General features: G+C 33.5%; 1 protein-coding gene across 3 annotated transcripts in view; it reads left to right on the top strand.

Annotated features, from left to right (window-relative positions):
• Positions 1-275: 275 nt before the first annotated feature.
• The window catches only part of LOC123676379 (43 kDa receptor-associated protein of the synapse homolog), a 372,949-nt gene continuing 346,529 nt past the window's right edge, over positions 276-26,695 (top strand). For all 3 annotated transcript variants that reach the window (XM_045612257.1, XM_045612254.1, XM_045612256.1), the window contains exon 1: positions 276-534. In XM_045612257.1, the coding sequence (XP_045468213.1) occupies positions 473-534 (62 nt within the window). In that variant the 5' untranslated portion in view covers positions 276-472. The remainder of the gene's footprint in view (positions 535-26,695) is intronic.

Raw genomic sequence — 26,695 nt, 5'->3', positions numbered from 1 at the left:
ATAAGTGGCGTTTCATTGTAGGAAAGAGAGTACGTCAGCAGAACCTCAGATAAAAGTTAGTATGAAATAAAGTTAGTATGAAATAAAGTTAGTATGAAACTCGGTATGAAATGAATATAATACAATATTCAAAGCATTTAATGGAAAAAGATACGAAAGTAGAGCGTTCATTGAGTCTCCTAAATCTAACATCCCTATTTTTCCAAGGTCCTTCAGAGCATGCGGAAAATGCCGATCCTTTCGGATGACGGATATCAGTTGTAGCCATCCTTGGATGCTGGCAATGTGCAAGGGTGTGTTCTAACGTGAGAGCTCGATAATTTCAACAGGACTATTCTGAATGTTCGGGAGATATATCATAACTTTGGAAAAGGGTCGAATTTAATGGAAATGCTCTTCGAATTTCGTTTTAGTTGGTGTTGGAAATTTATGGATGAGAATTTGAAAAGTGAGATCAAATAAGTTCAGTGTTATGGATACTTCGGATAGGATGTCTTGGGAAAGTTTGAATAGTAATCATGAATATTTGAGATAGTAAGTAATATTGGAGGAATTATTTCTGACTTATTCATTTTATTTGAGATATATCGTTTGATTGGAAACGTGAAATATGAAATAGACCTATTCTCGTCATGTAGGTCACTGAATTAGGTCATCTTATAAGAATATTGTTTTTCAATGATGCACTCATTTATTTAGATTCTAAGAGAGTGCTATATCCTTTTATAACGATGATGTCTCTGCCACGATGACATCTGTAAAGACAAGAACTATCGAATGAAAAGACATAAAAACATGAATTTTCTGCCTAGGTTAAGATCTCGACTAGTGCTCAATCAAATCCATTATTCTGGTGGCTCGAAATTTTGCATTTATTTATGGAATAACAATTTCAAAACACATTCGAAGTTGAATATATTGTGTCACGAATACCAGAAATGTAAATAAATAAATATATATATATATATATATATATATATATATATATATATATATATATATATATATATATATATATATATATACAGTCCATTCAGGAATTATTGACATCGAAGTAGGCCTTGAACGTCTAGTCGCGGCTTTATTTCTGGTTACAAAAATATCACTAAAAATTGCTATTGTTCATCATAGAAATAACCAGTTTAAATTATTTTCATCATTTTTGTATCCGAAAGATCCTGAATTTTCGAAATGACGATTATTACGAAGGGACGCATACAGTCATGATTTCATAAATTGAAATTCAGATTATAGGTATAACGTAAAAATATAGTGAAATGCTATCTCATTTCAATGAAATCCAATGAAGAGATATCTATTCATTTAAGAGTCGCCCATGAAAGATCCCATTGAAGATCATTAAAATATGCATTTTCCTTTTCACCAAAGGCTCTTCAAAAATTATTGCATTACTGATAGACACTGGATACCAACTTGCTTGCAAAATTCTTATCAAATAACTCTTATGGATCATTTTAACTGTGGTGTCTAAACTGGTGAAGAAAACAGAAAAAACTGGTTGATAAATTTAAATAGTGTAGCTCAGTGAATGGAAGAGCCATATCATAATAAGACAGAAATAAAATTCAAAGAATCCATTTAGTATATGAAAAATTTTGACATCATAGTTACAGTTGTACTTAAACTTTCGAAATTGGAACCAATTTATCAGCTGATGTGTAAATTACTTTCTAAAGTCACTATTTATTGAAACTGTTCATGACATGAATGATTGATTAAACTTGTATGAAAAATATAGGTACTATTTGTACTCGAGATTTTTGTTTTTTTATTGAAATGCTTTTATACGAGTTTCTATTAAATAACATAAATTATTTTGCCCATAACAGCTTTAACTCACTCACTAAAAGCATTTTTGCATGAAATTATTTTCAATTTGTGAATTTTAAAATTTAATTGCATTCTATTATTATCTTCAAGTTGGTAAGAGGTGAAGAAGTTCTTGAAGTTACTCTTCTGAATATATTTTTCGATTGAATACTCAGTAAAAATTCTATAAAGCAATTGGAATTTATTAGATTTTTGGATTACTCATTGAAGAACAAAAAACAGGAATCACAATACTTAATACTCAAATAAACTAATCAATGTGTGTTTGAAATTGATACAACTTTTAAGTTTCAAAATTTCTTCGATCAAAACCAATAACACAAACAAACTGAAATCTAACCTCCTGTCAATGACATTTCCAATGCCAACCCGAAATGGGCGATTCAAAATGTTACTGAATGAGCCAGTACCAACTTAATTTCGATTTTCCAAAGCCACCCGGGATGTCAATAATTCCTGAATAGACTGTTTATATATATATATATATATATATATATATATATATATATATATATATATATATATATATATATATATATTATAAGTGAAGTTAAGAGTCTCAGGTATATTTAGATCAATGAGATAAGGGTTTATCGACTCAATGTTTGGAGGAATAAATAAAAAGATGAACTCTTTATTCTTAAAAATATATTCAAGGATGAAAACGTCAAAATTGCAGTGTACAATCAAAAAACCGTAAAAAATTTATACAGCAGGATAAAGGATCCTATACCAACTCCACTGAAAAGTAATGTCGTCTACGAAATAGAGTGCTTGGATTGCGACCGCAGTTACATTGGACAAACCTCACAATGTGTCAAAAATAGAATTGCGATACATAAATCAGACATAACAAAATATAAAGAACGGTGTGCCCTAGCTATTCACGCGCATAATTTAGACCATCGTGTAGATTTTGGTAGTGTAAAGGTATTGAAATCTGAACCAAATTATCATAAAAGACTGATACATGAAATGATCCACATCAATAAAACAGAAAAGGTGATAAATAAAAAAACGGACACCAACAATTTGAGTTCAATATATAGTTATTTGTTGGAAATATCAAAATAGAAGAACTTTTACGATGGCCCTGTAGATGAATAATGAACCAGGAAGATTTGGGAACACAAAGTAAAGATCTAAATCCACAGAGAGCTGTAACATAACCTGTAATTATTTCGTAAACAAAGCAACAATAACAAGTTTATCAATCATTTATTTCTATAAACTGCGATGCGGCTAATTTACATTGATAATTGTATTTGTATTGTTTTGTCTAGTCTGTGAGTTTTATTTAATGACGAATGTTTGAGCATGATGCTAGTGACTTTAAAAATCTCACATTCGGTAAATTCAATGTGTAAAAAAATATTTTAAATTGTTCATTGTGAAAATTATTGTACTTTCTTCTAGAAGCCCTGAAGAATCATTAAAAAAATGCGAAAGCTTGGCACAGAATAAAGAGTTCATTTTTTTATTTATTCCTCCAAACATTGAGTCGATAAACCCTTATCTCATTGATCTATATATATATATATATATATATATATATATATAAAATTTTTTTTTTCACACTATGAGTGGTGTCTACATCTATGATGGCCCGGGCTGTATCAGCCGAGAGCCAGCAGAGTTTTCAAGTTTTCACTGCGGATATATATATATATATATATATATATATATATATATATATATATATATATATATATATATATATATATATAAATATATATATTTTTTTTTAATTTCACACTTCTCGTGGTAGCCGTGATACCCGGGCTCACGCGCCAAGAGTACCTCCGTGAGCTAGTGGGAATATATTATTTTTCTCACTATGCTGACAGTTCCCAGGATTACTGCTTTCTGCATCCACGTGATGGTGTTGTGCGGCAGGTCCAGTTCATTTAGATGTTGAGTGGTCTTTCGGTGTATATATATATATATATATATATATATATATATATATATATATATATATAGTGATGATAGTATGATAAGGGGTGTGGGAAAATTGATAAGTGTTATAATTTCACTCTTCTTTATTTCATTTAGTCGACGTTTCGATCCCGATGGGGACCTTCTTCAGGACTCTACAATAGCAATAGAAAACAGTCAAAAACATGGCAACCACAAAACATGTAAAAATAGTACATACCGAAATACAGAGTTGTAAAGATCTTATTTGAACACAAATCAATAGCTCTCAAGAAAGCAATGAACAAGAACATCAACAAATTTAGCGAAAAAAGATCTGATATTTCGTTAGCACAAGAGTAGAAATCAATTATCATATGTAAATAAGGTAAACAGAATAATCAACAAAATGAGAGGTTGTCAAAAATGTTGTCAACCAGACTTGCCACAGAATACACGCACATGACAAATGAAACATAGAATAGCATTAAATCACACCTGGTCGCAGTAATTCACTCTCACCGAACTCAGAACAAATGCGATTATTGAAAGACTCCATGAACCGAATCCAATCCCCTCTCACAGAAATAGTCCGGAACACAGATTTCATTATTACGTTATCCCGACTGTAGAACTTGTGAAAATATTCATTCCATTTGATCCATCCAGTTCACTGCCACCAAACTGGTCATAATGAATCAAATAAGTATAGATGGAGCTAATATTGTTTACATCCCTTCTGTAATTCATAGAACAAGTGTGTCGTTTAATATGGTACATCTCTAAGAAACATCTTTTCTTTCCACTAACTGCACATTCAAGAATTTTGGTGGAATCATAATCCATTGGGTGATCTTTGTCCCGGGTATGGTGTGCTAGGGCACAAATCTTATTTGGATTCTTGATGTCGCTCTTGTGTTGAGCAATCCTTCTCTTCAAAAGCTGAGATGTCTGACCAATATACACCTCACTACATATTGAACATGGAATACAATACACCACACCACTCATATTATCAACAGTCATCCTATCTTTCACTCGACTGTATAGTCTGTCAATTTTAAAATAAGATTTCGGAATCAATTTAATTTGTGTGGTCTTTAGGAGGTTAATTAATGCATTAGTCATACTATTTATTAGGGGAATAGAAGAGTAAAGAATTCTATCTACGTTCTCAGTGTCCACAGTGGAGGATGCGCCCCTCTCTCCATTCGTTGGCTGTCTCGAAGGAGTGGTATTGTATATCAATCTGGACAACAACCTCTTTGGGTATCCATTCTCTAGCATCAATTGTAACAATAACCTCAGATTCTGCTGCCTTAGACTTGGATGGGCAACTTTTTCGATGCGATTCTTCAATCCTAAAATCATGTTTACCTTTTGTCCATGTGGATGATTGGAAAAATAGTGTAAGTATCTCCCTGAACTTGTTGGCTTTCGGTACCAATCCAGAATCAGCCTATTTTCCGGTGTTCGAATCACCCTTGTATCCAGGAATGGGACACCACTCGCTGTTTCTTCCTCCAACGTAAACTGTATACTTTCATGTTCACTGTTGAACCTGTTTAGAACGAAAGCAACCTGGTCTTTAGGTACAGCACATATTAGATCATCAACATATTTCTTAATGAAAGGAATGTGAAAAGGAATGCTAACAAGAATGCAGTCCAGAAGGAAATCCATTACTACTTCAGCAATGGACGGACTGAAGTTGGAACCCATTGGGTATATATATATATATATATATATATATATATATATATATATATATACCACGCGGACAGTCAGAAGATTTCTTACTAGCTCCTGAGTACAACCTTGGTCGCTGTGGTGACCCGGTTGTCTTGGATCCATCCCGCTTGTCGGTGAATTAAAAAAAAAAAAAAAAAAAAAAAAAAATAAGTAGGGGTGATTTGGGTATCTAGCCAATTTGAAATGATCAACAATCTATCGCCTGTTCATCTATATTTCGAACCAAGGTGCGGTTCTTCTTCAGGATGATCCGACAAGACAGTATTATCAATGCTAATAAGTATAGCAACAGAAGTCTTCTGCTCATAAAAATTACAATAAACCAAAAAGAAAGGAAAGAAACGTTAACACAAATATATATATATATATATATATATATATATATATATATATAGTCAGGAGGATAGTCAGGAGGTTCTTGACCAGCTCCTGAGAACAATCTTGGCTGAAGAATCAGCCCGGTTGTCTCACGTACCAACCCGATAAATGGTGATGAAGAAAAAAAAAAAAAAAAAAAAAAAATATATATATATATATATATATATATATATAATTCGTAAGAAAATTATATATATATATATATATATATACATATATATATATATATAAATATATATATATCAATGAGATAAGGGTTTATCGACTCAATGTTTGGAGGAATAAATAAAAAAATGAACTCTTTATTCTGTGCCAAGCTTTCGCTTTTTTTTAATGATTCTTCAGGGCTTCTAGAAGAAAGTACAATAATTTTCACAATGAACAATTTAAAATATTTTTTTACACATTGAATTTACCGAATGTGAGATTTTTAAAGTCACTAGCATCATGCTCAAACATTCGTCATTAAATAAAACTTCAGACTAGACAAAGCAATATAAATACAATTATCAATGTAAATCAGCCGCATAGCAGTTTATAGAAATAAATGATTGATAAATTTGTTATTGATGCTTTGTTTACGAAATAATTACAGGTTATGTTACAGTTCTCTGTGGATTTAGATCTTTACTTTGTGTTCCTAAATCTTCCTGGTTCATTATTCATCTACAGGGCCATCGTAAAAGTTCTTGTATTTTGATATTGCTCAACATAGAATTAGAAATTCGATTGATAAGCGAAATAACAGTAGATGAAGATAATTTAAAAATTATCAAAGAACAGGAAGAATATTGGAGCCGAGTTTTGGAACGAGTTGTATTCCTCGTAAGGACAATGGGAGTGCAGAATTCAGCTTTAAGGGGAACGATTGATACTGTATTCGCGGAAAAAATGGCAATTTCTTGAAAATGCTGGAATTTTTAGCACTTTTCGATCCTCTAATGAATGAACATTTGCGAAAATCTGCTGGAAATAGAAATTCTGTAAATTATTTGGGTCCACAAATACAGAATGAAATAATTCTATTGTTAGCGAATGCTATCAAAAACAAAATTCTGCAATCTGTTAGAAGTGCTACATATTACTCAATCATTTTAGATAGAACGCCCGATGTTAGTCATGTAGAACAGATGGTAATTAGAGTCAGATTTGTAGATTTACCAAAGAGTTTCACAAATCAATTTGCGAATAACGGTGAAAAAAAAGTAATAGAAATCAGGGAGCATTTTGTGATATTTGTTCCCTTAGGGAAAACGACAGGAGCTGAATTTGAAAATGTTATAGTCAGCGAACTAGAAAACCTGTCGCTACCACTGAAAAATATGAGAGGGCAGGGATACGATAATGCGAGTAATATGAAGTGAAAAGACAAGGGTTTACAAGGTAGGATTTTGAAAAGGAACGCTCGAGACTTTTATGTCCCTTGTAGTGCCCATTCCTTGAATTAAGTAGTGAATGATGCCGCGTCTTCAATGGAATCAATTATATTTTTCGATTTGATTCAGCGAATATTTGTATTTTTTTCGGCCTCCACTCAAAGGTGGGATATTCTGAAACAAAATGTTCCTTCACTGACAGTCAAGCCATTAAGTGACACGAGATGGTTTAGTCGTATTGATGCCTTGAAACTTCTTCGATATCAGCTGAAGGAAATATATATTTAACTAAAACAAATAGCTGAAGACAACACACTAACGGGCACTACAGGCTATTCTACGCACCATGAGGCTGATAGCATTTTAAACAAAATTAATAATTTTAAATTCATTACGTCCTTAGTAACATGGTTTGAGGTTCTCTTCAATATTAATGTTTGCAGCAAGCTTCTTCAAAGCATAGAATTTGATTTGTCCGCTGCAACTAGTCAGTTGGAAAAGACGAAAGAATTTTCTTAAAACATTAAGAAGTGATTCCGGTTTCGAAAAAATCTTAGATAATGCAGAAGATATTGCCATGAATTTGGGATTGATTCCTTCCCTTGAATCGAATGAGGAACGCATAAGAAGAAAGCCTAGGCACTTTGATTATGAAGCTCGTGATGAAGTGATAGTAGATGCAAATCAAAAATTTAAAATTAGTTTTTATTTTACAATTTTAGATAGGGCATTATTTTCTATTGAAGAAAGATTCAATCAAATAAATCACATTTTTGGATTTCTCTTCGACATTCACAATCTAAAGTTAAAATCCCAGAAAGAACTTCTTGTACCAAAGTTGAACTTGCTCTTAGTGATGGGGAAGAAAAGGATATCCATGGATTAGATCTGAAGCATGAAATTGTGATGATAGCTGATATGATGTCTTCACAATCTTCATCTTCGCCCATTCAAACTCTTGAGTACATTTACAACAATATGTTGGAGGAAGGATTTCCTAATCTTTGAATAGTTCTCAGAATTATTTAAACTTTATCTATGTCTGTAGCTAGTGCAGAGCGTAGTTTTTCCAAATTGAAATTAATTAAATCGTACGTTAGAAATAGTATGACACAAGATCGCCTCAGCGGATTAGCTTATCTATCCATTGAATCTGAAATGGCAGAATCATTAGATATTAAAGAACTTGTAAGCAAATTTGCAAAAATGAAAGCTCGAAAAGTTAATTTCTAAAGAGTTCTTTGAATTTTCTGAGTAATATTTCTAGATTTGTATCACTTATTAACTTATCTCATTATATGTATATTGTACTTATATTTTTCTTCTAGTCATTTATATTACCTATGTATTTCTATCTTTATTATTTGTTTATTTATACTCGTCATGTATATTATTTGTTTTTACCAATCCTTAAATGCCAATTTTGACATTCAATTAATTAACTTTTCGATGATTTATTCAAATGATCGGAAAGTTAATTTTTGAATAATTCGTTGAATATTTTTTTCGGAAAGATATTTTTTGTTCTTGTCATTCATATTATGTATTCCTATTATTGTTCCTCACCAATCCTAAAATGATTTTCATTTTTTGTACAAGTTTAAACTTATTGGTTTTGTTTATATTTTTTCTATGTTATTATAATTAAAATTTTACAAACTGTCGCCTTCAACTTTTTCATATTTCGGTAAAAGACCCCGATAACCCAAAATAATTTTTTTGCTTTCTGCAGAGTTGACTGTTAGGGCGGCAAATTGGGTATTTGCCTAGGGTCGGCAATTTGGCTAGCGATGGCCCTGGATATTCGTAAAGTATGAAACATCCTTTAAAGAAGATGAGGAAATTTCTGATTCAAAGTTCGATGACTTCTACCAATAATTCTTTTGCATTCATCGTGAATATGGAATTAGATATTTATAATACAAGTGCAGAAGTTATTGATATTCTTCCAAGAGTTAAAAATAAACGAGTGGTAGAATGAGCCTTCTGTATGAGTTTTAAACATTATTTTCCCGAATTCACTGTCTTTTTATTGAAATTAATGGAAATTTCCATAAATATCTATTAGTGATTTTTGCATTGAAAAACGTTGGTTGGCAGAATAGTTTTCTGTTTACCAAATTTGACAGATAATAGATAAATCCGTTCCAGTCTATTTTGTTCCACAAGATGTGCCGGAATGAACTAATTTGCCACATAATTAGAGAAAAGTATATCCAGAATTTTGTCATTTGAATATCGGAAATTCAATTCGTGAATAGTTATTTATAATACAAGTGCAGAAGGCATTGATATTCTTCCACGAGTTCAAAATTCAAAAACGAGCCACGAAGTGGCGAGTTTTGGAATGAACGAGTGGTAGAATGGGCCTTCTGTACGAGTATTATACATTATTTTCTCTAATTCATTGCATTTTTATTGAAATTAATGAAATATTTCCATAAATATCATTTAGTGATTTTTGCATTGAAAAATGTTGATTGGCAGAACTGATTTCTTTAAGGCAAATTGATGAATTGACAGATAAAGCCGTGGCGGAAAGTTCGGAGTACCAACATATAATAATGAAATATAACCATGAAAACTGTGCGTTTCTGATATATTCTCGCACGATTTTGTTCTACAAGATGTGGAAGAATGAACGGAATAAGCACAGAATTAGAGAAATCAAATTACTTTAACTTTGATAATGAAAACACCTGTCACATGTTAAGTGATTAGATATTTAAATTTATATGGTCACAGAGTATTATTGCTAGTCTGTCTGGAAACAGATCGAATGAAATTGACCATACGTATAACATAAATTCATAAAATCTCGAATAACTCTTGAATTATTGAATTTGGGAGCATGATCATGTTTGGACACTAGCCTTATTTCTTACCGTAGAATCCAACGCAATCACAAAAAATAGGGTGCTAATCTGAAAACTGAAAGTTATGATCAAATTTTTTTCACAATTTTTGGCACAATATTTGAAACACCCTGTGATGATATTTCTAAAGTTCAAGATATGCACGATATTCCAACATCATTCTAGTTTGAGAGTATTCGCATATGATATTCACAGTAAAAATAATTCACGTAATAGTGACTATGGAAATTCTCCCTTTTCTTCGGTTTTTCCTCAATATTTTGAAAACTATAAGTACTAACGCAATAATTTCAGGAAAGAGTAATTGAAAATAAAAATCGTGATAATATCTGAGACATAAAATGAAAAAAAAAAGTTTTTTGTGAATTTTTTTTTTAATTATTGTATAACCGGTATCATCATGAACAATTGTGAGGTGAAATTTGATTCCACTAAATCAAATCAGTAAATTGTAGTGACTGTGTCTGCTCTGAGATAGCGCTGTAGGTTATATGCGCCAACTAACATCGGCCATGGCAGGTGTAAAGGGGTCGTCGCATTTGCAACACAGTCACTTCTCAACTTTATGTGAGAAGGTTTGTCTTAGGCAAATTAAATCAAATTAATCCCTATTCACAAACAGGGGAAAGACAAAACGTCCCCTAAAAATTATCGACCAATAAGTTTATTATCAATGATCAGCAAACTAACAGAAAAAATTATTCTCAATAGACTGACAAAATTATTAACCAAAACTGAAATGCGGGATCCTCATCAATATGGATTTAAAGAAAAACACAGCTCCGTACAACAAATATGCAGAATAGCAGTTGAAGCTATTCATAGTTTCAATAAGAAACAAAACACGGTAATGCTGTTTCTTGATATAGAAAAAGCCTTCGATAAAGTCTGGGTTGAAGGACTGATATACAAAATGGTACAACTAAAACTGCCACCTTTTATCATAAAATTAATAAATTCTTACTTGAAAGAAAGAACCTTTTCAGTTAAAATGAATAATGCAATATCTCAACCCAAACATATTGAAGCAGGCGTTCCACAAGGATCAGTCCTTGGACCCAGACTTTTCAATCTATTCATGCATGATATTCCAGAGTTTCCAAACACAAACCTGGCCCTTTTTGCAGACGATACCGCGATATTTGCTAAATCTTTCCATGCGACTACCGCAAATAAACTGCTACAGTACCATACAAACGTATTAAAAAAATATTATGAAACCTGGAAAATCAGTTTGAATGAGGGTAAAACAGAACAAATTGTTTTCAACAGGAAAACCAAAAACAATAAAATATGTCCACATCTGAAAATGGGCAACAGAACCATAATGCCAAAGAATTCAGTTAAATACTTAGGTGTAGAGCTCGATTCTAGATTGAACTTTCATAAACACATAGATCAAACTCTGGGTCGGGCCTACGCAATGAATACCTTATTCTACCCTTTAATGTGCAGAAAAAGTAAATTAAACAGGGAACACAAAAAACTAATTTACACCTCTATTATCAGACCCATCATAACGTACGCTGCCCCTGCATGGTGTCACCTAAAACCGACACCATTAAAGCCCCTCCAAATATTCCAAAACAAAATACTCCGATTAATACTAAACAAAAACAGATACACACGTATCACAGAACTCCATGAATTGGCACAAATTCCAACCATAAGAGAGTATGTTGATAAAATATCATCAACATTTTATGAAAAACTGAATTATGTGAGCGATTCTACGAGGCAAATCACCCGTATCCGAAAGAACAACAAAAATCCAAACGATAAGCATATTCTGCCTTATGAAAATCTACCGATTTTCAGGCAGTCTATATGAACTGTGTACATTTGTACATAGTTTCTTCCAATTACTTTGAGCAGGTTTTTTATTTTTATTTTCCTGCATAAATCATTCACATCCTAAACTGTATCATATCATCATTGTACAAAAAAAAATTGTTTATAGACTTTATGTCATCTGTGTTACGAAAACTCTAGTCAAGCAAAAATTATTTGCAGGAACTAGTAATTATATATATTAACAAAAACTATTGTAAAAAATATCTTGTAAAAACGTGTAAATAAACTTTTCTTTCTTTCTTTCTTTGTCTTAGGCAGAGATCGCTAGATAGCCTAACTTAAGAGTCCACAGGTTACGATAAAACGGACCAAATATTTGGACCTAAGAATATACAGGGTGAGACTTTGACTTGTACATATATTTCAACCGAAGATTCCTGAGGTCAAAAGAAACACTTTTTTCCTTTACAGTTTTTTCCGATTCGGCCCGGTTACAAAGATACAGGCTGTTGAAAATCGATAAAAAAATGTGATTTTCAGCTATATCTCGTAAATGGTTCTATTGAAGGAAATGATTTTTGGAATATAGCTTTTCCTTGATGTGATACATCTTCTCCGAACACAAGATTCCCTACACATCTTTCAGTTTCTTCATTATGAACATTACATCACATAAAAATACCAGAAATTCGAAGAACCCAACTCTTAAAAGTAATTTGAACGTTCATTGAATAATATTTGGCTAATTTGAAAAATAAAAGTTCTCTTCATATTTTCTCCTACAAAGTGCCGTTTTCGAGTAACTTGATCTTAAAAAAAAAAAATTATCTGTGAAATTCGAAAAATTGGGTACTTTGGCTAAATGCAACTCTGTTCTGTTGTGGAAAAAAAATCCACAGAAATGAATATTTACTATGATGTCATGTCTCAGATTTTAGAATTGAAGTACTAGCCAACTTAGTTTGAAAATGAAGTTATTTGAATGAGCTCACCTCAACTCTTCTATTTGATTACATATTACTGAGCTTTGACACAGCTCTGATGATAAGAAGATACTTCATTAAAATCAACATTTTATTTGATTATATTATATTTTTTATTTATTTTGAAAAGTCCAGATTTCCCATAAAGCCCATGTTTAAAAAAGTTTTCACAAAATAGTCCCATTATAATGACAACAGTCAATATCCCACTAAAGACTGCTGCTATCGAACAATACTGTATTCTTCAAGGGTCATTCAAACTCACACCGAAACATACCACTAAGTACATACTAGACAAATTTTCATGTGATTGAGATTGAATACTTTTATTCTTTTGCTATTCCATAAATTCATCCTAGAGCATGTGATTGACATACTTCCAAGAGTGCCATAATTGTTTTAATATGAAAACAAATAGGTGAGTTGAAAGAAACAGGATATTCAACTGTGGATATTTATATTGAATACTTCTCATTTATTTTCAATGGCAAAATCAAGATGAATTAAGTAGTAGAGTTGACTATAATGTAGGTACATATTATAGAACAAATTTGATTACAAGTGGAGTCTAACATTTTCCATTGATTACAGAGCCATAAAACTTCATTTCCATATTTTCACACTGATGGCTCCAAAAATATTGAAGCAGATCATTATTTTTATTTTTATGAGATAGTTGGAGCAAATCAAATGCTTCATTTCATAAAGGAATTACTTTCTATCAGAATGCACACTTATTTATTTTGTATCCACACAATTATTTTGGAAATTGTTTTTAAATTTCTCGAAAATATGTATAGAACTTCAATATTCTGTTGGGATTCTTCAAATCTTCGATGATTTTCATTTCATGCTATGTAACATAATATCAAATATCATAATAACAACAACAGTGTAATCTCACTGTAAATAAATATTTTAGGTTAGAACATAGATTATTCGAACTGCTGTGTTTAAATTTGCAACACTCGAAATTTGAGGTTCAAACTTAAAACCACAGACTACTAGCATAGATTACTAGTCAGTCTGTGTTAGAACTCAGATGAATATTATTTATTTGAGAATGTGAGGTTGAATTGTACGAAATGAAATAAACAACGATATACTTATTATAAATGCGATATAATAAATGAATGGATATAAATTATGAATATCAGAGCTAAGCTAATATGGGTGGTAGCAAGCTCAATTCGTTGTGATTATCGAAAATGAAATAGAAAATCAACAGAAAAACATTTAATCTTTATCGTCAATGAAATTGGGATAACTCATTTATTGTATTATAAATACTACTTTGTTCAACAAATGGAATGTTAAAGTGAGTTTATGATGCTTTTCCAATCTAGTAGCTTATTTCCAAGGTTCAAATTGTATATCTTATACTTGCGAAAACTTCAGTGTTCCGGTTACCAGGGGTGAATTAGCTCATTATGAAAATTTAAAATGGCTATATCTTTTTAACAGGGCCGAATCGGAAAAAATGGTAAATGAAAAAAGTGTTTCTTTTGACCTCAAGAATCTTCGGTTAAAATATATGTACAAGTCAAAGACTCACCCTGTAGATAGATGTTCTAAGATTTGGACCCGATCGATAATTCGGGTATCTTCGTGAATCGGCTGCGTCGTACATCCTCGAGTTCCCGAGCTCTGTAAAATCCGCAACTAAAATCATTACTTGACACGGACAATACATTTGCCCACAGATTACGGATAACGGTATCCGTAATCTGTGCATTTGCCTCTATTTGGGTATATTCCATAGACCTAATATCCAATAAGAATGGATATTAGGTCTATGGTCTCTGGTATATTCGAATTTTTCTAGTGAAAAAGTGTTAAAGAGCAATTTTTATTGCTTAAATCATAAAAATATATTGGTTAATGAGGAATAACAAATTTTACCCAAATTCCTAAATTATCTGAAAAAGTAAGCAGAATTTGGCAGATTGTTTCTAACGAAACTAATCATGGATATTTTTAAGTCATAACTTTCAAAACCAACAGAGAATAATGATGTGGCCTATTGTTAAAGAATAGGAGCAGGTATTCATACAAATATGGTGATAGAGAGCTTGAATAAATATCTGAAATAAAATAAAATAGAAGGACAAGAAAATAAGGTATTATACATAATTCTATTCTTGCAATTATCAATTTACGAGTATTCATTGTTTTAGAGTTGAAAAGCTATCAGATTTGTTGGAAGAAATAGTTGATGAGAAGATGTGGATGAAAATTATGAGAAACGAAAGACCTAACTCCAACAACTATCAACAAAAAAATTCTGTAGAATCTCATAAAAAAGCAGAAACAATGAAAGACTTAATAGAGGAGGTCTGTATATGATGATAAATATTATAATACACAATTTATATCATAATGTCATCCAGATTGTGGTTTAGGATATTGCAGTCATTGTTAAATATGCTTGCACAAATATAAATGTGAGTGTTCCACTAATAGCATCAAAGTTATATTGTGCAAGCATTTGCATGCTGTTACTATGTTCGGACAAAGAATCAATTCTGTTTCAGATGACGACAACAATTTAGAAATTAATGAGCGATCAATAAGTTAACCATAATTAAGATGTTGGACATTTTATAGATGAAACCATTTCTAGTTCACAAAATTTCACATCTATAAACAATGACACAGAAAATGTAAGTTGAAGCAAGCTCAATTCAAGTTTTTGAATAATTCATTTTTTCAACTGTTTTGGGATTTGCTGAAATGTGTAAAACAATTGAAGACTCTCAATCCATAAGGAAAGAGGAGATTATTTGCAACTATCAACTATCAATGGAAAATTTTCCAAACATAAGGTCAATGCCAAGAAGAACTAACATCTAAGAAGTGAAAATTGAGAAGCAAATCTATTTCCAAAGAAAAGATGAATAGTATGCATCTTCTATGAAAATGACTTTTCTATAAATTCATATTCTTTTTTAATTTTAGCAGAGACTACCAGAACTTCATAGCAAATAATTTAGAACATTGAGATGACATTGACAAAAAATAGAGGTAACAAATTCTACCTGAACCAGCATGTTACACATATAAGAGACGTACAATGTTCAAATGTGGATAGAAGAACCTGTCAATATCAAAATAAAATATGATATACATCCTTTACATAAATTAATGAAATTAATTATAATTATGATAATATATTATATACAGGGTGAGTCTTTGACTTGTACATATATTTTAACCGAAGGTTCTTGAGGTCAAAAGAAACACTTTTTTCATTTACCATTTTTTCCGATTCGGCCCTGTTAAAAAGATATAGCCATTTTAAATTTTCAAAATGAGCTAATTCACCCCTGAAAACCGGAACACTGAAGTTTTCTCAAGCATAAGATAAACCTTTTGAACCTTGGAAATAAGCTACTAAATTAGAAAAACCATCATAAACTCACGTTTAACATTCCATTTGTTGAACAAAGTAGTGTTTATAATCAAATAAATGAGTTATTCCAATTTCGTTGACGCTAAAGATTAAATATTCTTCTCTTGATTTCTATTTCATTTTCGATAATTATAACGAATTGAGCAATGAGCTCGCTACCACCCATATTAGCTCTGATACTCATATCCATTCATTCATTATATTTCATTTATATGATATCGTTGTTTATTTTTCGTGCAAGAATTAACCTTAAAATCTCAAATGGATAATATTCATCTATGAAAGATTTAACACAGACTATAGTAATCTGTGGTTTTAAGTTTGAATTTCAAATTTCGAGTGATGCCAAATATAAACACAGCAGTTCGGTTCGAATAATCTATGTTCTAACCTAAAATTTAATTTACAGTTTACACTATTATTGTTATAAGATATTTGTTATGAAATGAAGCATTTGATTTGTTCCAACTATCTCATAAAAATATTCAAATGCATCAATATTTTTGAAACCATCAGTATGAAAATATGGAAATATGTAAAATATTCTGGCTCTGTAATCAATGGAAAATGTTAGACTCCACTTGTAATCAAATTTGTTGTTGATGTGTACCTACATTATAGCCAACTTTACTACTTAATTCATCTTGATTTTGGCATTAAAATAAATGAGAAGTATTCAATGTAAATATCCACAATAGAATATTTGGTTTCTTTCAACTCACCTAATTTGTTTTCACATTAAAACAATTATGGCCCTCTTGGAAGTATGTCAATCATAAGCTCTTAGGATGAATTTATGGAATAGCAAAAGAATAAAAGTATTCAATCTCAATTACATGAAAATTTGTCTAGTATGTACCTAGTCCTAGTGGTATGTTTCGATGTGAGTTTGAATGAGCCGAAGAAGAATACACTATTGTTCGATAGCAGCAGTCTTTAGTGGGATATTGATTGTTGTCATTATAATGGGACTATTTTGTGAAAACTTTTTTAAACATGGGTTTTATGAATAATCTGGACTTTTCAAAAAGAATGTTGATTTTAGTGAAGTATCTTCTTATTATCAGAGCTGTGCCAAAGCTCAGTGATTTTTAATCAAATCGAGGAGTTGAGGTGAGCTTATTCAAATAACTTCATTTTCAAACTAAGTTGGCTAGTACTTCAATTCTTAAATCTGAGACATGACCTCATAGTAAATATTCATTTCTGTGGTTTTTTTTTCCACAATAGAACAGAGTTGCATTCAGCCAAAGTACCCAATTTTTTGAATTTCACAGATAATTTTTTTTTTTTAAGATCAAGTTATTCGAAAACGGCGCTTTGTACGAGAAAATATGAAGAATACTTTTATTTTTAAAATTAGCCAAATATTCTTCAATGAACGTTCAAATTACTATTAAGAGTTGGTTTCTTCGAATTTCTGGTATTTTTATGGTATGTTATGTTCATAACAAAGAAACAGAAGAATGTGTATGGAATCTGGTGTTCGGAGAAGATGTATCACATCAAAAAAAAGCTATATTTCAAAAATCATTTCCTTCGATACAACCATTTACGAGATATAGCCGAAAATCACATTTTTTTAACGATTTTCAACAGCCTGTATCTTTTTAACCGGGCCGAATCGGAAAAAATGGTAAAGAAAAAAAGTGTTTCTTTTGACCTCAGGAATCTTGGGTTAAAATATATGTACAAGTCAAAGACTCACCCTGTATAATAATATAATATAATTATACAGGGTGGCCATTTGAAAACAAAACAGACGAGATTACAGACGAAATAAAGTTTTTCGATAGAAATGCTCGGACAGGTCGATTTCTGTTTCGAGGGGGACAACTTAAGATGTAGGTTACGGACGCATAGCGCTTCAACCCTTGCTGCTACAACCCCCACCTCCAATTTTTGAATAGGGAAGATGGGGTGAGTGATACCTCAATTTAAAGGTATTTTTATACTGATTCAGCACAGTAATTGTTTTTTCATTTTATGCATTAATTCTCGAAATATTCATGCGTTAGTTAATTTTATCACTTAAATTAATTTTTTGCGAATAATTGACATTTCGTGCTTCCGAAACACCAAAATTTCCGTACTTGTATTTGAAATTGCAAAACATCTACCACTGGGCAAATGAAGTCATACCGCACGTGTTAATGCTACTAGGGCCAGATGTTCGACTAGCTGTTTTATTCACTGAAATCATTCTCCAACTGTACGGTATCAGAACGATTTGAAGTATTGATCTAAGAAATAAGACTTTTCAAAGTAAACTAAATAAGTTATCAAAAACTCACATCAATTAATTAAATATTCAAATTGTTCACCATTAGCTTTCATACAATGAAATAAGTTTTGTTCGAAACGATGGCGCACATTTTGCAGCATTTCTGGAGTGATTTGACGACATTCGTTCACTATACGTCTTCTTAAATCCTCTATGGAATCGGGCTGTGTAGAGTAAATTTTACTCTTCAAGTGGCCCCAAAGAAATCTATCTAGAATCTATCTAGAAATCTAGTGGTGACAGATCTGGCGATCTGGCTGGACATTCAGTGGGACCCCTTCTTCCAATCCACCGATTCGGAAATCTTTGATCCAGATATTCTCGAACTGGTAAGGCGTAGTGTGGAGGAGCTCCATCCTGCTGAAACACAATCTGATCTTCCACATAATTTCCAGCAATGTTTTCAATAATTTCCGTCAAAATTGGATCAATGTGATTTTCCAATAAGTCCAAATACATATCTCCAGTAAGATTACCAGGTAAAAAGAACGGGCCGACAATGTTGTCACCAAATATTCCAGCCCAAACATTGAGTTTTTCTGGTTGTTGAGTATAAACTTCGTGGAACAATCTCGGATTAGCATCGGCCCAATAACGACAATTGTGTCGATTTACTTTGCCGTTTAGAAAGAACGAACACTCATCGGAGAAACAAACATTGTACAGATAATTGGGATTAGCAGTTACTCGTTCACTCATTGTATCACAAAATTCAACACGACGGTCAAAATCATCTTCGTTTAGTGCGTGTGAAAGATGGATTTTGTAAGGATGGAATTTATGATGCTTCAAAATATTTGCAATTCGAGTTCGTGTAAAACCAGATTCATGTGCTAGCTGCCTCGTACTCGTCATTGGATTCAGAGCAATCTGTCCAAGAACAGCTACTTCAGCTGCTTCATTTCTTTCCATGTTTCGTTTTTTATTAGCCACGGACCTGGTTTCTTGAAACTTTGACACTAATTCCAAAACATACTTCCTATTAACATGTTTATCTAAATGTCGTTGATTGAAGAATTCTGCGGTTCTATTCGCACATTGATTGTTTGCAAAAAAAAGTGAAATCATTTCCACCCGCTCTGCAATTGAATAAACCATGTCGAACAATGAATTAGAACACATACAAGTCTCGATTCAAAACTAAGAATAATTCACATGTCAAAGAACCAGTAAGCCAACTTAATGATCTGTTCGTATTAAATAAAAAATTATCGATTCTCATTTTTTTGAAAAAGATATGAATTCAATAATCAACAAAATGAAAACATATTGAAGCCAACTGAGAAAACACTTCATAATTAAGTCGGAAATAGTTTCACGAATTGAGACTGGATATTTCCGTGGCATCATTAATGATTTGATTTTCTTACCTGGTAATCTGATTAGAGATAAGTAAGTATTTGGACTTTTTGGAGATTTCTATCGATCCAGTGTTACCGCATGTTATTGGAAATACTGCAAATTCATATCGAAGATAATTTAGATTGAGTTTCAGCAAGATTGAGCTCCTTCGCAATACGCTTTGTTTGTTCGACATCTTGATTAAAGATTTCTATGTCAGTGGATTGGAGGAAGGAAGCCACAGTCATGGTTGTTTTGAAGCTCAAAATGTCGATTTTTCACAAAAAAACACTACAAGTGCCATGAAAACACCACTTCATTTTTAAATACTTAGTTAAAAATATTTCGAGAACTAATGCATAAAATGGAAAAAAAATTACTGTGCTGAAATCAGTATAAAAATACCTTTCAAATGAGGTATCACTCACCCCATCTTCCCTATTCAAAATTTGGGGGTAAGGGTTGTATTAGCAAGGGTTGAAGCGCTATGCGTCCGTAACCTACATCTTAAGTTGTCCCCCTCGAAACAGAAATCGACCTGTCCGAGCATTTCTATCGAAAAACTTTATTTCGTCTGTAATCTCGTCTGTTTTGTTTTCAAATGGCCACCCTGTATATATAATATAATATTTATTATGATACAAGTGACAAAATTGGTCCTCCATTTTTTTATTAATCATATACTTATTTTTGTCCCGAGTGTTTACTTATTACTTAACCATATTCACTGAATGATATTACCCTATTTTGTATTGAAAACCCAAGAGAAATCTTTTTTGAGATTCATGAGTGGTTTCTGAATAATCTATATATAAGGGATGCTACAATAATAATTTTTTTCTTGTCCTGATCCTTTACATAACACATTGATTTAAATTTTGAAATTATTAACAAGGTGAAATGTCAAACTAATCCTAATATAAAACATGCTAGTAGTACTTTTAAAAATCCATTTCTAGATGTTTTAATGTAATTTCTTAAAGTTCAATCCATTATCACCAACAATATATTTCTTAATTCACATAAAATAATTAAGAAGCTTTAATTTGAATACTTATTCATAGTTACAAAAGGGCACTTTCAATTCAATCCCATCATAAAAAATTCTCTTTCATATTATCAAATCACATTAATTGATCAACCTACAAATAAATATAATAAAAATAAACAACTTCTATCATATTCGCATCAATGGTCACTTTAGTTCTATGTTGTGTAGACTTTAGAAGAGTTTCCTTGGAAATTTTTGCAGTCCTTGGCACTAGTTCAGTTCTGTATAATGTGTTTATATTAAAAATTGGTCTGCAGAAGATTTTGTATATTTTTGTAGCTGTTGATATAATAATACCAAATTTCATCTGCAAAGAAAGCTCAATTAAAGACGAATTTTGAAAAATTCTACATATATACCTACCTGTTTCATCCCACTCTGCAATTAAAATGGGAAACAACAGAAAATGTAAATTTTGTTGTCGTTTGGAACAAAATAACATCAACGTCAAAATCGTATTTGAAGGGAATTCTCGTCATTCTCGCGCATGACAATTACTTTTCATTTAGGATCTTTGGGAGTATCTGTAACTCATTAGCTTCGGGTCCAAATATTTGGTCCGTTTTAGCGTATCCTAGAGTCCACCAGTGATCTCGGGACGAAACACTATACCTCCGGGAGAAGGCGCACCTAAATCTTGGCTCGAGAAAGACTCGCCAAAAAATCATGAACAATGTCATATTCCGAATTTTCAGATTTCAAATCGGCCCCGTTCTCCAGAAACGTCTAATAGGTCGTCGAACTTGAAACACTCTGTATATTTATATTTTGTTCACCTTATTTACCTGATTTTCAATAGTATTTTCTTCATTTGGAAGTGTCAGGTTTTCAATGATGTTGTTTATTTCATATAAAAATATATAATTAGACGTTTCGGAGAGACTCTCCTTCTCCAGTCGAAATAATTCGTTTGTTAGTTCACAATATAAAAAAATTAATTAAAATTGACCCTAAAAAAATGCAAACATTTAGAATAGTATACACAATGATTTCACTTCACGAAATAAGTTAATTAAAATAAAATGTATATCTCCTTCAATTTTTCGTCAAATTACAATGAAGAAACTCGAATATCAAAGTCAGTCTTCCCTGGTATGTGTCATTATTATTCCCCTCGACTTATGCCTATACGCGTAGGATTTCTCCTCGCCGTCGGCTTCGCACTCCTCGCTAAGAGGAACATCCACTCAATCCCAGATATTTAAAATATCAGAAGGGTAGAGCTCAGTCGTGTTCGATCCTGAAATCTGAAATTCGAGGTCCTTTTGACGCAGGTTGTCGTTGTTATTTGGTATTGCTACGTCAACGAGTAATGCTGTCTTTTGATATTTATCGACTAGCAATATATCTGGCCTGTTGTGAGGGACTGTTTCATCAGTCAAAACTGTACGATCCCAGTACAGTTTATAGCGTTCGTTTTCCAGGATGGTTACCGGTCGGTATTTGTATTATGGCACTTTTTCAGAATGAATTAGTGTTAATTTAGTTGCTATTTCTTGGTGTAGTATCTTTCCTTCTGCATCGTGTCTTTCTTTATATTCATTTCCTGCAAACATTTGACATCCTCCCGTGATATGTTGGATATGTTGGACCCATAACGGCATCGATCGTCAGTAATAGTTCGATCCTTTATGATATGGTTGCAGTAATTTCTTGTTGAGATCACTTGATCTTGGATGGCTAAAAGAAATCCTTCCGTTTCTGGATACATCGCACCTGATGTGAGCCAATAGTTCGACGCTTCAATGTCGACATGATCCTGGTTCACCTCGTTGAAATGTCGTCAATGTAGGGGCTTTTCTCTCCATCTTTGCAGTTTTTCTTGGATTGTGATCTGCTTCACACAGTACTTTGTAGATCTCTGACGTGCCTGATTTGTCTTTGAAGTATGTTCGTAGGCATTCAATTTGACCATGGGCAAGTTTCATGATGTCTAGCAGGCCTCTGCCTCTTTTATTCCTCGGCAGTGTGGTCCTCTCAATACTACTTTTCGGATGGTGCTTGTGTGCTTTTGTCATCAAGGTTCTCATTTTGCGTTGCAGGTTTTCCATATCTGTTCTGCTCCATGGAATGATACCGAAAGAGTATGTAAGAATTGAACATGCATATGTGTTGATGGCTCTCGTCATGTTCTTGCTGTTGAGGTTTGTTTTTAAAATTTTGTTGATTCTCCTAATGAACTCAGTTGTTAAGTCTTCCTTCATTCTTTGATGGTTTATTCGTCGGTTTTGTTTCATTCCTAGGTATTTATAAAGATCGTCCGATTTCATTGCTTCTATCTCCTGTCCATTGGAGAGAGCTATCGGTTCATCTTGGATTTTTCCACGCACTACGCTAATCGTTCGATACTTGTCCAATCCGAATTTCATCCCCACGTCTTTCGAAAAATTTTCCACCAGTTTGACCATAATTTGCAAGTGGTTTTTGTTGCCTGTTATAAGTTTTAGGTCATTCATGTATAGCAAATGATTGAGTGCAATAGTATTTCTATTTCCTTTGACATTGAAACCTTTTTCAGTAGCATTAAGTTGTTTAGAAAGGGGGTTCAGCGCCAAGCAGAACCATAAGGGACTCAATGAATCTCCTTGGAAAATTCCCCTTTATATTGGAATCTCTTTAGTAGTTATGTTGGCCGTAGAGAGTTCGATATTCGTTCTCCAGTTGCACATTGCATACTTCAGAAAGTTAATTGTAATTGCATCGATCTTGTATATTTCCAAAATTTTTGTCAGTCACCCATATGGAATAGAGTCGAAGGCCTTCTTATAGTCAAAATATGTCATAAAAAGATTTCTGTGTTTTTTGAAGGCTTGGTTACATATGATGGAATCTATTATCAGCAGTTCCTTCGATCCTGGTGCATTCTTGGAACATCCTTTCTGCTGTGCTGTCATTATGTTATTTGTCTCGCAATGTTTGTAGATACGAGATGCTATACATGATGTGATGATTTTATATATTGTTGGTAGACATGTAATTGGTCTGTATTTTGATGGATCCGCTGTATTTTGCAGATTCTTCGGTAAGAGGTAAGTGGTCCCTGTTGTTAAAAATTTGGGCATTTCCGTTGGATTCCTTATAACACCATTTATGGTTTCAACTAGCCTGCCGTGTATACACCAAAATTTCTTCAACCAAAAGTTGCGGATTCCATCTGGGCCGGGTGATTTCCAATTGTGTGTGTTTTTCAATATTTCATGGAATTCTTCTATAGAAACTGCGTTATACGGCATGTCTCACAGGATTTCTCTTCACTTCTTATCCAATCAGACTGGGAGTTGTAGGGGGTTGGTGTAGCCAGTTGATCTGTCCAAAAATTCTCAATATCCTCGACGGTTCGATAACTTCCTGGTGTTGCTGACATATTATTGTTTAACATTCTATAGAATTTTCTTTCGGAGTTTTCAAAAATCATATTATCCTGTTTTCTTCTATAGCTCTCATTGTATCTTTTGAGTCTTTCGGAGTATACACTTAGTTTTTGTTTCAGTGTGTCTAAAATTTGTTGAGCATTTTCATTGTTTGGATCATATGTTGTATGTTGCCGGTGACGATCCATTATTATATTCACCATTTTTTGTAATTTTCTAGACGGCGAACCTTTTGCAAATTGGGTGAGCCTCCCAATATCTTGGCGGATGCTATGAACTTTATTTTCTAGCCTTTTGTGCCAATGTGGTTTATTTTGTTGTTTTTCTCTGGCTGGTTGCTGACTTTTAGGTTTTGGCTTCACACCTAGCACTGTTGCTATTGCAAATGCTGCACAGTATATGATTAGGTGTAATGATTCGAGATCATGGTAGTCAGAAAGATACTTTGGCATAATATCCTTGTTGGTCATGACCAGAAGATGATGAGATAGTTTCTTGGATGTCCTCAATCTTGGTAGAATCGGTCGTCTCAATGGATCTGTGCCCTCTAAATCTATAACGTGTGGCAGATAATCGCTCCTGTAGTTCTCTTTGGCCTTCTTCTGGATTTCCGACGGGTGCAGCATATATATTCCGTCGTTGAGCATCACTTATTGCTATCATATCTGCGTTGTTTTGTTCCTCTTTGTTCATTTGTGCATTGATGTTGTGTTGGTTTTCAGCACAATCGTAGTTTTATTCAATTATCGTTTCGTTGTTAGTGAGTTCTCTATTCTGTAGCCTCAGTTGGACTCCATTTTTTATGGTGTTAAGTCTCTCATCGGGTACAAGTTTATTTCTCAATATGACCCGGTATTGGTCGGCTACTCTTTGCTCAGAAACTTGGAGTTCGGGATAGTTTCTGTGGAATTCTGCAAATAATTTTTGCCGGTAGCCTATTTTATCCTCTTCCATATTAGTCACTTCATAATATATGCGCATGATCGTTTCATTTATCGAACTTGTCCATTTCATGCGTCTTCTTGGTAGACCTGCTTGGGTGAGTGCTGATTGGGGATCCTGCGCAGCACCTTCAGCGGTCGGAGAAACTCGTGTTATTCTTCTCCTAGAATGTTGAGATTGTGGAGGCGTAGCATTTTGTTCGACAGACGCCCGTCTCCTTAGCACTCTGTCACCGACGTCCCGCATACTGTCATGTCCAGCGCCGGCTCCAGACACGCCCTGACGAACCTCAGGCAGCGGCTCTATATTCCTATTCCTCAAATTCACCATCATTCATGAGTTCCTTCGTGTCGTGGGGGAAACGGCCTTTGATCGCTTTTTACGATCCGCAGAGCTACGGTGGGAGAATTCTTGAGCTGCTTTCCTCAAGGCTTCGTCCGTTACCCTGGACAGGGACCCTTCGACAGGTTTCAGCTTCCCGGGTCAGGGAGCTCCTGGAATCTGCGGTGGGCAGGAGTCGATTCAACTCTCCTGATAGGTGAATCGCTAGGGATTCTGTTACCGCTACCCGCATTATTATTATATTATTATTATTATTATTATTCTGCCATTGCTCATCTCTTACTAGTGTCAAATCTCCGCTGTTTTGTTCCTCAGTATTAATTTGTGCATTGTGTTGTGTTGGTTTTCAGCACAATCGTAGTTTTCTTCAATTGTCACTTCGTTATTAGTGAGGTTCCTATTCTGCAGCGTTAGTTGGACTTCATTTTTTATGGTGTTGAGTCTCTCATCGGGTACAAGTTTATTTCTCAATATGACCCGGTATTGGTCGTTACTCTTTGCTGAGAAACTTGAAGTTCGGGATAGTTTTTGTGGAATTCTGCAGACAGCTTTTGCCGGTAGCCTATTTTATCATCTTCCATATTAGTTACTTCATAGCATATGCGCATGATCGTTTCATTTATCGAACTTGTCCATTTCATGCGTGTTCTTGGTAGACCTGCTTGTGTAAGTGCTGGTTGGGGATCCCGCGCAGCACCTTCAGCAGTCGGAGAAACTCGTGTTATTCTTTTTCTAGAATGTCGAGATTGTGGAGGCGTAGCGTTTTGTTCGACAGACGCCTGTCACCGACGTCTCGAATACTGTCATGTCCAGCGCCTGCTCCAGACACGCCCTGACGAACCTCAGGCGGCGGCTCTATATTTCTATTCCTCAAATTCACCATCATTCATGGGTTCCTCCGTGGCGTGGGGGAGACGGCCTTTGATCGCTTTTTACGATCCACAGGGCTACGGTGGAAGAATTCTTGAGCTGCTTTCCACACGGCTTCATCCGTTACCCTGGACAGGGACCCTTCGACAGGTTAC

This window comes from Harmonia axyridis, chromosome 3, assembly GCF_914767665.1.
Source record: "Harmonia axyridis chromosome 3, icHarAxyr1.1, whole genome shotgun sequence".
Lineage (NCBI taxonomy): Eukaryota > Metazoa > Arthropoda > Insecta > Coleoptera > Coccinellidae > Harmonia > Harmonia axyridis.
Note: the sequence above shows the minus strand (reverse complement) of the source record. Positions and strands in the feature narration are given on the sequence as shown.